Source organism: Mastigoproctus giganteus, chromosome 14, assembly GCF_048544385.1.
Source record: "Mastigoproctus giganteus isolate SK-2022 chromosome 14, ASM4854438v1, whole genome shotgun sequence".
Classification (NCBI taxonomy): domain Eukaryota; kingdom Metazoa; phylum Arthropoda; class Arachnida; order Uropygi; family Thelyphonidae; genus Mastigoproctus; species Mastigoproctus giganteus.
The window spans coordinates 85,991,492-86,009,773 of NC_143588.1; the positions used below are offsets into that span (position 1 = coordinate 85,991,492).

Sequence of the window (18,282 nt, forward strand, 5' to 3'; positions counted from 1 at the left end):
TGCTTGGACTGGTTTGGAAGAGAGTGGGAGAATTATAGATACCAGTTTAGAAGAATGGTGCCCATAGAAGTATCTATAGAAAAGACATGCATCAGAATTTGAATGTCCAAGAGATAGAGAATGGAGAGACTTTGTTAGAGATAGGTCATTAATTAATCTAACTGCCCTCTTTTGAATGGAGTAAAGGAGCTTGAGAGAGGTTTTGGGAGCACCATCCTACACATGGGAACAATATTTCGTGGTAGTGCTGATTTGAGATTTGTACAGAATAATTAGTTGTTTAGGGAAAAAAAGTAACACTGAGAGTGAAAAAGAAAAGAGTTTTTTTGTATGTTGAAGAAGCATAGTATGCTTATGAAGAATCATAAGCATATTTATGATATGCTTATGCTAAGAGAGATCAGAATTTAGAATAATTCCTAGTACAGATATGTGATCTTGCTTAGACAAGATCACATATCTGTACTTTGCTGATCTTCAGTGATCACAATGTGTTCATTGAAGATCAACAAAGGACTAGTAGTCTCTTTTTTTTTTTGTGAAAATTAGGACAGCGCTGTTTTAGAGAGATGAAAGTTAAGCTGGTTTTCTTTGCCATACTGAAGGATTAGAATAGGTAGTGGCATATGATGCAAGATAGCAAGCTTATACAGCATCAGCTGGGGGGGGGAATTCCCATTTCATCTATCCATTTATGCCAAAACTTTGTCCAGTTTTTCTTTGAATCTATTTAAGCTATCAACTTCCACAATGGCAGGTGGATAGGTGTTCCTGCCGAAGTTTGTTCCAGCAATCAACCACTTGCTGACCAAAGGCAAATTTCTGCACATCCATTCTGCAACTGCCTTTCCTCAATTTGAATTTATGCCCCTTCAAGTGTGTAATCTGAGCAAGAAGAACAATCCATCAGCAGTGAGCTTACTGAAAGCCTTATACACCTCAATCAGATCACCTCGCAGGTGTCTAGTCTCCAGATGCAATTTGCAGAACTTAATCCTTTCTTGGTAAAAGCACCCTGTTGTTCCCCTCACCAATCTCATTGCTCTTCTCTGTACTCATTCCAGCAGCTCTATATCCTTCTTAAAATGAGGCCTCCAGACCTGTATACAGTACTAAAGGTGTGGCCTGACCTTTGCATTATACAAAGGGATAATCACCTCCTTATCCCTGCTGGTAGAGTTCCTGTAAATCATTGACAAGACCTCATGTATCAACTACTTTATATCATCTGCAAACTTGGACATTAAGCCTGATATACCTTCATCAATATCATTGATAAATATAGAAAACAACAATGGTCCCAACACTGAACCCTGGGGGACTCCACCAATAACATTAGTCCATGAAGAGCAGCATCTATCGATTACCACTCTCTGTCTTCTCCCACTCAACCACCCCTTTATTCATAGCAGCAACTTGCCCTTAATGCTATACCGCTCCAATTTGTACAGCAGTCTTTTATGTGCAACAGTATCAAAAGCTTTCCTGAAATCCAAGTATATGATATCAAAATTATTTTTTGCATCTAGGTCCTTTATGACCACATCTTAGGATCCCATTAAATTGGTCAGGCAAGATTTCCCCTTAACAAACCCATGCTATGTCACCTATAAATGCAGTCTTGTCTAGATGAACCTGCAATGCCAAAAGTTTAACCAGTGACTCCAATATTTTCCCCTGTAACAGAAGTTGAAGTAACAGGTCTAATTACTCGTGTCACCCTTTGATCCCCCTTTGTGAATGGTGGGGGATATATTTGCACATGTCCAGTCCATGGTGACCTCCTCTGAATCTATGGATGTTCTCATAATTATGGCTAAGGAGATCAGCATATAATGACTATGAGAGTAGTTGAAGCTGTATGTGCAGAACAAGGTTCCTCAAATTAGAAGGTGGAAAGTGACATGCTATCATCAGAAAAAAAATTAATAAGATTTCTAGTTTGGAAGAGAGCCATTAATATATAAGAGAGAGAGAGAGAGAGAAAGAAAGAAAGAAAGAAAAGTGGGAGAAAGAACTGAACCTTGGGATGCAGCAGCGTTAGTGGAGGAGTTAGAAGACAGAGAGCCATCTACTATCATTTGCAATGAATGTTCAGAGAGAAAATTGGATGCCTAGTTGCAAAAAAACAGTCGGCAATCTATTAGATGGAAGCTTGTTTAGTAGACTATGCCAAAGACAATTAAAAGTTTTAGATATATCAAGAGCAGCTTCTTGAGTTTCACCAAACTTTTTCGTCAAATTTTCCCAAAGGTGAGTAACACAAGCCAGTATATCACCAATTGAGTTACGCTGATTGAATCCATATTGCCGATTATTAATCAGATGGGAAATTTCAAGATAGTTTAAGAGTTGACAGTTGGATTTCTTTTACTGTGGAAAGAGTAGAGGTAATTGCAATAAGGCAATAATTGAATGGGTGAGATTTGTCATCCTTTTTAGGGACTGGCTGAATATGAGCAAAAATCTAAGCAGAAGGAAAAACACCAGTGGAATAAGAAAGTGTAAAAAGGCAGGAGGAAGTTCATTAGCACAGGTTTTGAGAACAAGTGAAGTGTAATCAGGACTTGGAGCTTTCGTTGCATCAAGATTGTTCAGAATTCTTCTGTCGGAAGAACAGGAGGCATTGAGTATTGTACTGGGTATGGTAGGAAGAGGTGTATGAAGGTCATCAATAAAAGAGTTAGAAGAAAAGTAGGCTGTTGGTAAGATGGCATTATCTTCAAACTATCAGATTATATCAGAGTTGAGAGTATAGACAGACGAAGTTGCAGCCAGCAGTTTTGATAAGAACCACATTGCTAGACTACCATTTGTACAGGAAGCAAGTTTTATACTCTTAGTAAAAGAGTAGGAAAACAGTTTCAGATTAGAACTGTTTTACAGTTGTTATGAGCTTTAGTGTAAGCAAACAATGAAGCTGGAGATTTTCTTACAAGCCATTTGCTATGTACTACTTTTTTATTTTGAAAAGCCTTAGCACATTAATTGGAAAACTGTGGTTTAAATAAAAGGACAAGGTTTTAGGGTGGAATATGGAATATAGGACTTCATCCCTACAAGGTTAATTTCAGTGATACAGGCTCAGCAAAGATTGGGATCAGAAGAATAGAAAGACCATAATAAAGTTGTGATTTGAAGTGTCTAGAGGACCACTAACATTGACTCTGTTCTTTGAAGGATTGCTTTTGAGAAAAATATCAAGAGTGTTGGGGGTGTGTGATTAGGATAGTCTGGTTTCCTGGTAGGTAGATGAACAAGCTGAGTGAGGTCATTAGTAATTGTAAAAGCCTTGGCATCTTGACCATCTGGGTTTGTTCAACTTGAAAACCGAAGCCAGTTGGTGTTGTGAACATTAAAATCATTAAGGAAAATTACCCACTGTTTGGAAAGTTAGATTAGAAAAAATTGGGTTCCAAAGAAAGCATATATCAGATTTGGGTCAAAGAGTTGAGAATAATTAGTGGAGTTCGGAGAATGATAGAGGCAAGTGATGAATTTGATGGAATGCGGTAGAGAGATTTTTAAGGAGGTGATTTCCAAATTTGGAAATCTCTGACAGCAAATAACAGTAGTGGTCACATGCACAAGTACCAGCTCTGAAGAAATAGGAATCATAAAGTGAATAATTGAGAAAACTGAGATGAGTAATTGAGGCAACTTTTAATTTGGATTTTTTAACTGCTAATTGTAGAAACAATGATAATTGGGATTCTGTCAGAAAAAGTAAGTGGGACTTACTTTTGGGAGGTTTGGGTCTTTTTGCAGATCAGTTTGATCTGCCCTCAACAATGCTCCTTACATACACACTACTCTAGTTCCCTCCGGTCACTAGCTGGCAGAGTAGAGGCGGCAAGATTATACACTAACTAATCGAGATGCCTCCTAGGGAGTTACCAATAGGTCTGATCCAGTGGGCTTTCTGGTGGCTGGTGTGCAAAAACCGTTTTTGAGATATGCCTTCAAAATATAAGGAATGCTGAATCTTGCCTTGATGCTCATAACCTCAAAATACATTACTCATACTGTATGATGGAAGCAATGAGGGTTGCTGGAGCTTTGCCCTGGAGACTAAACATGGGTTTCATCACTTCATGCATGTACAAAGCAGGGTGTGGAATTGCATAGGATAATGAGAGCCGTTTGCTACCTAGTATTGCCTGGTGACACAGTGGGACGACACACCTCTCTGTGATGTGGATGCGATACATCGACTCCTGCTTATGTTGGTTCACATCTGGATGGTCACCTCCAGTGCTAGGTGCAGTGTTTCAGGTCTGGAACATGGGAAGTATACCCAGAATTACTAACAGTCCCATTATCATGAAGGTGCAAGCAGAGGATTTGGATGTGAGTCAGTAGACAAAATATCAGCAAACCTGTCACACCTACAAGAATGTCTGTGACAAGCCTCAGGAACTGATTATATGCAGCAATCAGCCAGCATTTTTTTATTGTTATCTATAAACTCATCCAGTGGACTATGATTTTGTCTCATCTCTCCACTTAAATTCTCTCAAGTGTCTTCTGAAATTACAATTTTCACAAATTCAAAATCAAATTGTTTCTTCCTTGTTCTCATTCTCTTAGAGCATTTATGAGTCCCTGAAACTTTTTTTCTTGGGAATTATATTAAAAGAAAGGAACAAAGATATGCAGAGTGGATTTACAAAATCAGTTTATTTGTTATGAATTAATATTTGTTAATAGTTTTATGAAATTTATTATAATTAATAGTTAATTATTGTTGACATTTGTCATTATACAAGAATGTTTTAGTATTATATTGTTTTATGGCAGAATGTAAACCAAAGAGTTTTACTAGTCACAAAATCATTAGTCTAAGCTTGCAGTTTTGTTTCTAATACTGACTTATGGAGGTCGACACTTAAAGATATACAATTTTACAGATTTACCTGTTAGAGTTATGTGTGTAAAGTTGTTTTAATAAGTATTTACTGTTTTAACAAAAATATATAAAATATTTCTTGCCTGCTGTCTTTGTAATATTTGTGTTGTATTTTAAAGGTTAAGTTATATCAGAAAAATGTTGCACCAAAGATTACTTATCTTCGAGATATTGATTATGATCTTCAAACTCAGTTTATAAGGAGTGCAGAAAGCACATTTGATTTTAGAGCAATAGTTGATGGAACAAGAATAGTAGAAGGAATTCTTCGCTATCATCCATTTAAATATGACCAAGAAACATATCCACTAGATGCTGCAGATCCACGAAGTGAGTAAATGTTAATTACTAAATTAAAAATCAGTAATTGTTTATTTCTTATTATTAATTTAATGGATGAAAAATGTAATTAATATTGATTTAGGCAGGAATTGCAAATACTATTAATTTTACTTTAAGTAATTAACTTGCTTTAGTTAATTACTTAACATGTTAAGTAATTAACTTGCTTAACATGTTCCTTTATGCATTTCCTGAAACAGCATGAAACAGCACTAAGAGTGATGTACCACAATGCACCTGAATGGTGTGCCATAACAAACACAAGTGGTCATTCTTAGTGGTCATTCAGTGAGTGCTGTAAACATTAAGGCATATGAAATTAACAACTATTCAATCTCGGTACACTGATTGAATGCTTTGCAGCAATTCTTGGCTTTTGTTTATCAACTGGGCACAGTTTTATTTGTTTTTTGCTTGTGTTGATTTTAGTTTAAGTACGTGAATAGACTTTTTATAAAATTTTAAGATATGTTCTGATTTACAGCTCGGCACAAAAGTAACTATTCGCTTTTAGCAATAAATTTCAAACTTAATTTTCAACCATTATGTGCAAATTTTTTGAGTGTTGGAGATGTTGGAATGTTGATTTTTTCAGCATTCTGAAAATTAAAGCACATTGAATGAGTTTCTCATATTTAGGTAGCGGTGAACATGTTAATTTGATGTGATTTCCAAAGTATACTATATAACCAAAACTAATTCTAACTAAACCCAAACTGACATCCTTCCACAAATACAGTGCCAAAACTTCCCCACACATGCATGCAGCTCAAGATGTATCAGTATAAATTTTCTGGACCTGCCTGCTTGTCTATCATTAGTATGTGAGAAGCCAGGATGTGTTGTGGATCAGAACTTAACTCTTTTGCCTTGATTGTATCAAGAATACATGGAAATTTATTTTATTTATTTAAAGATTTTCAATGTAAAGACTTTCATTGTGGGATGGTGGCTAGCTGAAACATCACTAACCTTTCTGTATACTTAACAACAATTTGTGTGAACTTCTCAAAATTCACTGTGGTTGATATTATTCAAAAGTGGAAGAGTGTGGGTGACACCTCAAAGGAAAATAAGGTCTGGATGCCCTTATAAAACTTATAATTGTTTTTAATCAACCATTAACAGGATAATTTGTTCCTTGTGTAAGTCATCTGTGGAATATGTCATGTTCAAGGGCCCACAGAGATATCTCTTAGCACATTGACCATCCATTGGGAGATTGTTGTACTGATGGATGTTCCTGATAGCATTGGGTTCAATATCTTGCTGATATAGGGCATAAGTCCAATATCACAGTTACCAATGCAAAATTGCAGTGGAGTAGTGGAAAAACTTGGGATGTTTTGGTCAATTATGCATTACTACACCATCACAGTCTAATAATGCATAGTTGTACTAAACTGGGCCCTGTCAGTATTAGCAATATTGCTCTGTACCATACAGTGAGATCATACAGGATTAGTTTGTTAATAATGGTCTTGAAAAGTTGAACTGGCTGGCTCATAACTGGGATATCAACCCCATTGAACACTGTGAGATGAATAGGAATACTGGATTGTGCTGTGGCCAAGGTAACCTTTCAAATTGGCTCTGGCAGTTGCTTTGCAGGAGGAATGAATGATTGTGAATTCTAGCCTGTTCGTGCTTGAAGTTGGTATGTCAGGAAAGAAGCTGTTATTGCCAGAGGTATCCTTAACAGTTAATAGGTTTTTGAATTGAAAGCTCTTATTGTAACATAATACATAATATTATGTATGTATCATAATACGTTTGGCCATATAGTATATGTTTGTGAGCCTTTTCAGGATTTAGAGAGGTAGCCAGTGAATAACTATATAGTTCATACAGCTGATAGCTCCTTTCCTCATTTATTTTCAGTGCCACTGCTAAGTTTAGTAAAAACTTGCTTACCATGGACAAGAAATATTTTGCCAGTTCAAAATGATAAGGAATGCTTACTAGAAACTGGATATAGTGACAAATGGAAACTGAATGTAATGGTTGTATTATTCATCTCTGGTATGCATGTATGCCGTTATATATATGAAAAAAAAATAATAAAAATCCCTCCCCCCTTATATAAAAAAAAAAAAAGATTTTTCTTATGTAAGTCATCCAGATACAACATTATTTACAGTCACACTAAAACAATTCTTTAGGACAAAAAAAAAAACAATAATTGCACTCCTTTTAACATAAGAAAATAATTATATGAAGGTTATTTATAAATATTTTTGTCCCTTTTTTGGTTAAGTCTATGGTTTCCTCACTTAATTAACATAGGTTCTTGTTACCTAAGTATACCACTTGGTTGAATTTTCTGTTATATCTATCTAAGTAATTAATGAGACTTCTTTTTTTAAAGAAAGCAACAGTATATTTAAAAAGAAAAAGATACAAGTTATATACATATTCAAAATTGGCATAGGTTTTATTAATACAGTGTTTTTTTTTTTTTTTACCTTTCAGACGTTTTAATCAAATTTGAATAAATAACTTTCTCTAATACTTCCTTTCTAGACAGGCTTATTAACTTAACTAAAATTTGTTTATTTTTGTTATATAACTATCCTTCTAATAATATTAATATAAGCTATATTTTAACATATATCTTATACAGCAAAACAAAAACATACTTTCTCAGCATAAATATTAATTTAATATGTTAAAAAGTTTTGATTTCATTTAGTATGTTAAACAGATAAATCAGAAATTGGAAATTATAGACCAATTAGCTTGTTATCCCACATCTACAAGTTTTTTGTACACAAGAATCATCATTAACAGATTAGAAAGAATACTTGATTAGAATCAACCAAAAGAACAAGCTGGCTTTAGGACAGGATTCTCAACTATGGATCATCTTCATGTAATATCACAGCTAATGGAGAAAGCAAATGAATATAAAACACCATTATGCCTGGCATTTGTGGATTATGAAGAGGCATTTGACTCCATACAGCATAAGGCAATGTTTTGGGCATTGGAAAGACAAAGCATAGACATCCCATACAGCATAAGGCAATGTTTCGGGCACTGGAAAGAAAAAGCATAGACATCCCATACATTATTATTTTGAAAAAATATATGAGAATGCTATCTCCTTTATTAGACTAGACAAAGACAGTAGCAAATTTAAAATTGAGAAAGGAGTTTGACAAGGAGACACAATATCTCTGAAGTTATTTACTGCTGCCCTTGAGGAAGTTTTCAGATGATTGGACTGGTTGCAGAAAGGAGTCAATGTGAATGGAGTGTACCTACACCATTTACGATTTGCAGGTGACATTGTGATCATAAGCCACGATCCCAAAGATTTAGCAGAAAACCTTAATCAGTTATGCAGAGTTAGTAAGGATTTCAGACTAAAGAAGAATGTGGCTAAAACAAAAGTAGTAGTAGTAGTAGTGGCATGTGATGCAAGAAAGAAAGTGTATGACCTTATGCAGCATCAGCCAAAAAAAAAAAAAAAAAAAAAAAATCACACCATTCCCTCCAAATGCCTGTCCAGTCCCTCCTTAAATTTATTCAACCTATCAACTTCCACAACGACAGATGGAAGTTTTTTCCAGCAATTAATCACCCACTGGCTAAAGACAAATTTCCGCACATCTATTCTACATCTGTCTTTTCTTAATTTGAATTTATGTCCCCTTAGGTTCGTAATCATGAACAAGTGGAAGGATCCCATTAGAATTCAGCGTGCTCAACCCATTCAAGGCCTTATACACTTCAATCAGATCACAGTGCAGGTGCCTAGCCTCCAGCCACTGCAATTTGCAGAACTTAAGCCTCTCTTGGTAAGAGGATCCCTTCATTCCCCTCACCAATCTTGTTGCCCTTCTCTGTACAAGATCAAGTAAATCTACATCCTTCCTAAAATGAGGCCTCCAGACCTGTACGCAGTACTCAAGGCGTGGCCTGACCATTGCCTTATACAGAGGGACAATCACCTCCTTCTCCCTGCTAGCAAAATTCCTATATATCATTGACAAAACCCCATGACCTGCCCTGGCAGCCTGTCTGCATTACTCAGAAAAATTCATATCTGACTGCACAATTACTCTCAGGTCTTTTTCATTTTCTACCACCTTAAGTGTAGTACCACACAGTTGGTACGTTTCTCTGGGGTTACCTCTACCCATATGCAGTACTTTGCATTTGTCAAGGTTAAATTTCAGTTGCCACTTCTTAGCCCATCTGCCCAAATTATCTAGATCCTGTTGCAGTAGCACACTGCCATTACTGTCATTAATAACCTGCCAACCTTTGTATCATCTGCAAACTTCGACATTAAGCCTGATATACCTTCATTAATTTCATTGATAAATATACAAAACAACAGTGGACCTAACACCGAACCCTGTGGGACACCACTAATAACATTAGTCCACGAAGAGCAACACCCATTTATTACCACCCTCTGTCTTCTCCCACTTAACCATCCTTTTATCCATTGTAGCAACTTACCCTTAATACCATTCTGCTCCAATTTGTACAATAGTCTTCCATGTGCAACAGTGTCAAAAGCTATCCTGAAATCCAAATATATGATATCAAAATTATTTTTTGCATCCAGTTCCTTTGTAACCACATCATAATATCCTATCAAATTTGTCAGACAAGACTTTCCCTTAACAAACCCATGCTGTGTCTGAATTATTGCTGCAGTCTTGTCTAGATGATCCTTCAATGCATCTTTAACCAGTGACTCCATTATTTTACCCGGAACAGAAGTTAAACTAACTGGTCTGTAATTACTCGTGTCACCCTTCAATCCCCCTTTGTGAATTGGGGATACATTTGCACATCTCCAGTCAGTGGGAACCACCCCTGAGTCCAAGGATGCTCTCATAATTATGGCTAAGGGTTTGCTTAGTTGCTTTGCCACCTCCTTTAATATAACTGGATGGATCCCATCCACCCTAGGTGCTTTTCGTATGTTTAACTTCGACAATTTCTCCTCCACTTTGCTTTCAGTTATTACAAAATCATTAAGTATCCTGCTGCAATTTAATAACCTTCTGCCATTTTCAAACCTTAATAATTCCTCATGTGTGAATGTAGATGGAAAATACTCATTCGTTTTGTTTGCTATCTGAGCAGGATCATCAACAGTCGAACCATCGATGTCAAGTGGACCAATCAGATTCATTCCCTTCCTTTTAGAGTTTATATAAGTAAAGAAATCCTTGCTGTTTTTCTTAGCATCTTTTGCAAGGATTTCTCATAATCTGCCTTCGCCTGCCTAACCTCCTTTGTGACCTGATTACAGACCAGCTTATACCTGCCATAGGCTTCTGAGTCGCTTGATAATTTATATAGTAGTAGTAGTAGTAGTAGTAGTGGCATGTGATGCAAGAAAAGCAAATGTATGAGCTTATGCAGCATCAGCCAAAAAAAATCACACCATTCCCTCCAAATGCTGTCCAGTTCCTCCTTAAATTTATTCAACCTATCAACTTCCACAACGACAGATGGAAGTTTGTTCCAGCAATTAACCACCCGCTGGCTAAAGGAAAATTTCTGCACATCTATTCTACCTCTATCTTTTCTTAATTTGAATTTATGCCCCCTTAGATTCGTAATCTGAACAAGTGGAAGGATCCCAACAGAATTCAGCGTGCTCAACCCATTCAAGGCCTTATATACCTCGGACAGATCACCGCGCAAGTGCCTAGTGTCCAGCCACTGCAATTTGCAGAACTTAAGCCTCTCTTGGTAAGAGGATCCCTTCATTCCCCTCACCAATCTTGTTGCCCTTCTCTGTACACGCTCAAGTAAATCTACATCCTTCCTAAAATGAGGCCTCCAGACCTGTACGCAGTACTCAAGCCGTGGCCTGACCATTGCCTTATACAGAGGGATAATCACCTCCTTTTCCCTGCTAGCAAAATTCCTATATATCATTGACAAAACCCCATGACCTGCCCTGGCAGCCTGTCTGCATTGCTCAGAAAACTTCATATCTGCCTGCACAATTACTCCCAGGTCTTTTTCATTTTCTACCACCTTAAGTGTAGTACCACACAGTTGGTACGTTTCTCTGGGGTTACTTCTACCCATATGTAGTACTTTGCATTTGTCAAGGTTAAACTTCAGTTGCCACTTCTTAGCCCATCTGCCCAAATTATCTAGATCCTGTTGCAGTAGCACACTGCCATTACTGTCATTAACAACCCTGCCAACCTTTGTATCATCTGCAAACTTCGACATTAAGCCTGATATACCTTCATCAATATCATTGATAAATATACAAAACAACAGTGGACCTAACACCGAACCCTGTGGGACTCCACTAATAACATTAGTCCAAGAAGAGCAGCACCCATTGATTACCACCCTCTGTCTTCTAGCACTTAACCATCCTTTTATCCATTGTAGCAACTTACCTTTAATACCATTCTGCTCCAATTTGTACAATAGTCTTCCATGCGCAACAGTGTCAAAAGCTTTCCTGAAATCCAAATGTATGATATCAAAATTATTTTTTGCATCCAGTTCCTTTGTAACCACATCATAATATCCTATCAAATTAGTCAGACAAGACTTTCCCTTAACAAACCCATGCTGTGTCTGAATTATTGCTGCAGTCTTGTCTAGATGATCCTGCAATGCATCTTTAACCAGTGACTCCATTATTTTACCCGGAACAGAAGTTAAACTAACTGGTCTGTAATTACTCGTGTCACCCTTCGATCCCCCCTTTGTGAATTGGGGATACATTTGCACATCTCCAGTCCGTGGGAACCTACCCTTAGTCCAAGGATGCTCTCATAATTATGGCTAAGGTTTGCTTAGTTGCTTTGCCAGTCTCCTTTAATATAACTGGACAGATCCCATCCACTCCAGGTGCTTTTCTTACGTTTTACTTCAACAATTTCTCTTCCACTTTGCTCTCGGTTATTACAAAATCATTAAGTATCTTGCTACAATTTGATAACCTTCTGCTATTTTCAACGTTAATAATTCTTCACATGTGAATGTAGATGCAAAATACTCATTCAGTTTGTTTGCTATCTGAGCAGGATCATCAACAGTCGAACCATCGATGTCAAGTGGACCAATCAGATTCATCCCCTTCCTTTTAGAGTTTATATAAGTAAAGAAATCCTTGCTGTTTTTCTTAGCATCTTTTGCCAAGGATTTCTCGTAATCTGCCTTCGCCTGCCGAACCTCCTTTGTGACCTGATTACAGATTAACTTATATCTGCCATATGCTTCTGAGTCGCTTGATAATTTATATGCATCCCATGCATTTTTCTTCTCTGTTACGAGTCTCATTAGTTCATTTGACAACAATTTAGGCGTAAACCTTGAACAATATTTCTTAATAGGTATGAACCTTTTAGTAGCATCCACGATTAATTCCTTGAATGCTTCCCACTTAGAATTTACTGTTGGTAACATCGTCAGTTGATCCCACTGTACAGAATTTCAAAACTGTCGGAGACCACTGTACTCGTCTTTACAGAAGCAAAAACCCTTTCCTTTACCCCTGATAGTAGTTAAATCTTTTAGTAAATCCCACGTCAGTACACTGTGATCACTGCCACCTAGTGGTTCTTTTATCTGCAGATTCCTAATACATGAATGATCACTGCTGAGAACCAGATCAAGAGTATTACTTTCTCTGGTTGCCTCTCGAACATGCTGCTGCAGAAAACAATCATCCAATAAATCCACAAAGGTCTGACTAGTGTGTGAGTGCCCAACCCACAAGTTCCAGTCAATATCTGGGAAGTTAAAATCCCCCCCCATTATAAGACATTCCGATTTACTAGCCGACTCTGTTTCTCTGTACAATTGTTCATTGTACTCATTCAAGTCATTAGGCCTATAACACACTCCTACTCTTATTTTTGCTTTCGCAGTGCTTATGTCACACCAAACTGACTCAACAGTGCACTGTTCATCTATATCAACTGGATGCACTTCTTTTGATTTTATGTTTTTCTTTATTAACAGCATAACACCTCCTCCCTTCCTATCCTGTCTATCCTTTCTGTACAAATTGTACTCCCCAAATTCCAGTTCGGCATTCCTTATATCTGTGTGACACCACGTCTCTGATATTCCAACAATATCCGCCTTTGATGTCTTGACCAACACTTCAAATTCATCAAATTTATTTACTATACTTCTAGCATTGGTATACATGCAAGTATACATGCACCTATTCTTAATTACTCTAACACATCCCATATACCCACCTGTTTCACGATGACTGCTATCCGTCCCTGAAACCCACAACACCCCTCGCTCCAGGTCGCTACTTATTCTAATAGAAGTTGTGCAAGAATCACCTTCACCTCTGCCTACGGCTACTGTTAAACTATTAGTCCTTGTATCCCCCCAAGCTATCAGTTTTCCGACCCACCTAACACTGCCTCAATAGCATCAGCAAATATTCTTGCACCTTTTCTATTTAAGTGTATCCCATCCCTGTAGAAGCAGTCTCTCCTGTTAACAAGTACAGTCCAGGCTGAAAAAAATTCCATCCCTTGAGCCTTGCACAATCTTTCCAGGGCCGAATATATGCATCCCATATATTCTGGTGGGTATATGGGATGTGTTAGAGTAATTAAGTAATATGCATCCCATGCATTTTTGTTCTCTGTCACGAGTCTCATTAGTTCATTAGATAACCAATTATGCTTAAACCTTGAACAATATTTCTTAATAGGTATGAAACTTTTAGTAGCATCCACGATTAATTCCTTGAATGCTTCCCACTTAGAATTTACTGTTGGTAACATCGTCAGTTTATCCCCCTGTACAGAATTTAAAAACTGTCGAAGACCACTGTACTCACTTTTACGGAAGCAAAAACCCTTTCCTTTGCCCCTGATGGTAATTAAATCTTTAAGTAAATCCCACATCAGTACACTGTGATCACTGCCACCTAGTGGTTCCTTTATCTGCAAATTCTTAATACATGAATGATCACTGCTGATAACCAGATCAGGAGTATTACTTTCTCTGGTTGCCTCTCGAACATGCTGCTGCAGAAAACAATCATCCAATAAATCCACAAAAGTCTGACTAGTGTGGGAGTGACCAACCCACAAGTTCCAGTCAATATCTGGGAAGTTAAAATCCCCCATTCTTATAAGACATTCCGATTTAATAGCCCACTCTATTTCTCTGTACAATTGTTCATTGTACTCATTTGAAAACTTTTGGAAAGCTTTTGACACTGTTGTGCATGGAATACTATTGTACAAATTGGAGCAGAATGGTATTAAGGGTAAGTTGCTACAATGAATAAAAGGATGGTTAAGTGGGAGAAGACAGAGGGTGGTAATCAGTGGGTGCTGCTCTTTGTGGACTAATGTTATTAGTGGAGTCCCACAGGGTTCGGTGTTGGGTCCACTGTTGTTTTGTATATTTATCAATGATATTGATGAAGGTATTTCAGGCTTAGTATTGAAGTTTGCAGATGATACAAAGGTTGTTAATGACAGTAATGGCAGTGTGTTACTGCAACAGGATCTAGAAAATTTGGGCAGATGGGCTGAGAAGTGGCAACTGAAGTTTAACATTGAAAAATGCAGAGTACTACATATGGGTAGAAGTAACCCCAGAGAAACGTACCAACTGTGTGGTACTACATTTAAGGAGGTAGAAAATGAAAAAGACCTGGGAGTAATTGTGCAGTCAGATATGAATTTTTCTGAGTAATGCAGACAGGCTGCCAGGGCAGGTCATGGGGTGTTGTCAATGATATACAGGAATTTTGTTAGCAGGGAAAAGGAGGTGATTGCCCCTCTGTATAAGGCAATGGTCAGGCCATGCCTTGAGTTCGGCGTGCAGGTCTTGAGGCCTCATTTTAGGAAGGATGTAGATTTGCTTGAGCGTGTACAGAGAAGGGCAACAAGATTGGTGAGGGGGATGAAGGGATCCTCTTACCAGGAGAGGCTTAAGTTCTGCAAATTGCAGCAGCTGGAGACTAGGCACATGCGAGGTGATCTGATTGAGGTGTATAAGGCCTTGAATGGGTTGAGCACGCTGAATTCTGATGGGATCCTTCCACTTGTTCAGATTACGAACCTAAGGGGGCATAAATTCAAATTAAGAAAGGACAGATGTAGAAAAGATGTGCGTAAATTTGCCTTTAGCCAGTGGGTGGTTAATTGCTGGAACAAACTTCCATCTGTCGTTGTGGAAGTTGATAGGTTGAATAAATTTAAAGAGGAACTGGACAGGCATTTGGAGGGAATGGTGTGAATTTTTTTTTTTTTTGGCTTATGCTGCATAAGCTCATACACTTGCTTTCTTGCATCACATGCCACTACTACTACTACTACTACTACATCATTTTTCATCCAACACTAAGCCAATAAATTTCATTCAAGGTATCTTAAATCATCAATCTCCATTCAATTTATCTTAATTAGTTTCTCGAACACTGGCTTCTGAAGTATTTAGAAAAGGGTGTGGGGAGAGATGGGACAAATATATTGAGCTAAATAGGAAATCAACCAGCAGAAGCTCAATAAATCAGCATTTTATATGTTAAATTTATTTGTTAGGATGAATATTTAGTTTCTCAGTTAGGATGAACCCAGATTTCCTCTGCTATATTATAATAATGAATGTGTCTCAGTAAAGACTTGATGCTTTAAATTTTAATTACATTTATATGTGAATTTTGAGTTTGTATTTGATGTGTCCATTGATTCATAGTTTGTCTCACACTGCTAAATTCAAGTTACCTGTACTTTTAAAAGATTTTCCACTATTTTAAAGGAATGCTCAATGATAATAAAAAAAATTAAGTACATCATTTATTATTAGCATATATATACTTAAAGTAAAGGTGAATAGAATGTGACACTGGTTAATAAATTTTATTATTGTTTTCTAATTGGCTTAATTAGTTTACTTTATATTTCATCAAAATTAATTTTAAATTTTATGGAAAAAATTTTTTTTTTTTTTATTTCCATTATATTTTTTTTTATGCTGAAAGTTTCGCAGATTTCTTTGCTTATTTTTGAGATATTGGCAGGATGGACAAGTGATGTGGGAATTTTTTTTTTTTTTTGGCTGATGCTGTATAAGCTTGCTTTCTTGCATCATTTGTCACTGCTAATACTAATACTAATATTTTCAGATCCAGAAGATGACCATGACTATTTTCATAATGATGTGCGACCAGCTAGAGGTAAAAGGCCAATATTTGAATGTTACTGGAATGGAAGGTTAATACCATATACAACAATAGATGAATTTGACTGGTGCTCACCTCCAAAGAAGGGCAGGAATATACCCCTTGAATGTTATAATAGGTAAGTAAAGTTAATCTACTTCTGATCAGGATATGCATGCTTTCATATTAAGAGTGCGAGAATGGGATTGTACTGCATTGTGATACTGTTGATCATAATCAAAATTATAAAAATTATTAAACCCCTGAAATAATGGAAAACAACATCATTGAAAATACCATGACAGGACTTGGCAGAATGGCCTTATTCTTTGTGGATAACAGTGCTAGCACACAAACTTGGAGCAGGGATGAGAAGGAGAAAAGGAAATGGAAAGAATCATTTCAAGTGAGAAATGTTTACAATATGAAGTAATTTGCTATGATAGAGGCTGGAACATATATCCAGTGATGGAAACTATAGTTTTACAACTTTAGTAGATATAGTCGAAATCATTTTACACACCCCAGCATTTTATGATGATGTTACTATATTATGCTTATAATTATTTAAATGAATATTAAGGTAATTAAAGATAAGGAAAGAAGGAAATAAGTTTCCTTGAAAATATTGTGTGGCTTGAGCAGTTTTATTTTTAGTTAAATGTTTTTAATTTAGTTTGTGTTCAATTAATTTTATTCATAGTGCAAAGTGGTTGCAAATTTATCAAATTAATATAAAATTATGTAAATGTAAACATATTAATCTACACTCAAGAAAACACAATAGCCAAGTGTTATTGTGGGTCCTTAATTTACATGGCTACAAATATTGCTCAAAACAGTGTCCCACTGAATCAATAACAGCTCCGATTCATTCAAGTAATGAAATTATGATGTTTCTTCCATCAGAATGTTTTGTTCATAATGAATTCTCTCCATCTCCGGTAGGGATGTTTTGTCCTGTTGAAGGATTACCTTTCTTCCCGCCCCATCTGAAGTAAGGAATGGCAACATTTTAAATCACATCCTTAAATAAGGGAATGTCTGTATTTGATGGTTTTTAATAGTCTTAATCCCAAACTTCTCAGATGAACCTAAGTTTTATATTCCAAAACCAAGCTTTATTAAATATTGGATCTGTACATTGATAAATACAATAAGAAAGTAACAATCCAATAACAATTTCATCAAAAAAAAAAAAAAAGTTCAGTTTTGTAAGTGGAGGTATATGAAACCTCATGTTAGTTTTGCCTTCTCATTGTGTAATGGTTTGTTATTCATTGTATGTGGGTTTTCTTCAGCCCACACAATACAGTTATGTATTAACTGCACCATTAAGTAAAAGTAAACATCATCAAACCATAAAATGCAATATAGCCATTGTTCATCTTATTGAAGTTGAATAATACTCAGGTGTGTGCAATCCATATAGATCTGGATTAGAACAGCAACAACTCTTGAACTGTTTTAAACTTATAAGGAATCAGTTTCTAGATCTTGGTCATTGTTTTGAATATGTATGTCTTGAGAATTTTTAAATATCTTGACTTCTCTTGAACTGCATTCTCCTAAGAGATGAAGTTGGGGATAATTCTTTTACAGTTGGATTAATATTGGCAATGGTTTCTACCTTAGGAGAATGCAGTATTGAGGGATGACCTTTTCATTTTTTATTAGTAATATACTGCACTCTACCTTAGGAGAGTGCAGTATCGAGGGATGACCTTTTCATTTTTTATTAGTAATATATCTAGTCTGTTCAAACTTTGATATCAGAGCCTACAAGGATTAAACTGAGCAATTACCTTTACTTTTTGCATTCTTTGTTCTCTTCTGTAGGCTTTGAGGGCAGCCATGGAATTATCTTTTTGAT

The 18,282-nt window shown here is 36.5% G+C and overlaps 1 protein-coding gene across 1 annotated transcript in view; it reads left to right on the forward strand.

Moving 5' to 3' along the window:
- LOC150075318 (structural maintenance of chromosomes flexible hinge domain-containing protein 1-like) overlaps nt 1–18,282 on the forward strand; it is a 736,477-nt gene that overhangs the window by 89,707 nt on the left and 628,488 nt on the right. The window contains exons 10-12 of the mRNA XM_090388445.1: nt 5,029–5,243; nt 9,424–9,434; nt 16,383–16,548. Coding sequence (XP_090244571.1) covers nt 5,029–5,243; nt 9,424–9,434; nt 16,383–16,548 — 392 coding nt within the window. The remainder of the gene's footprint in view (nt 1–5,028; nt 5,244–9,423; nt 9,435–16,382; nt 16,549–18,282) is intronic.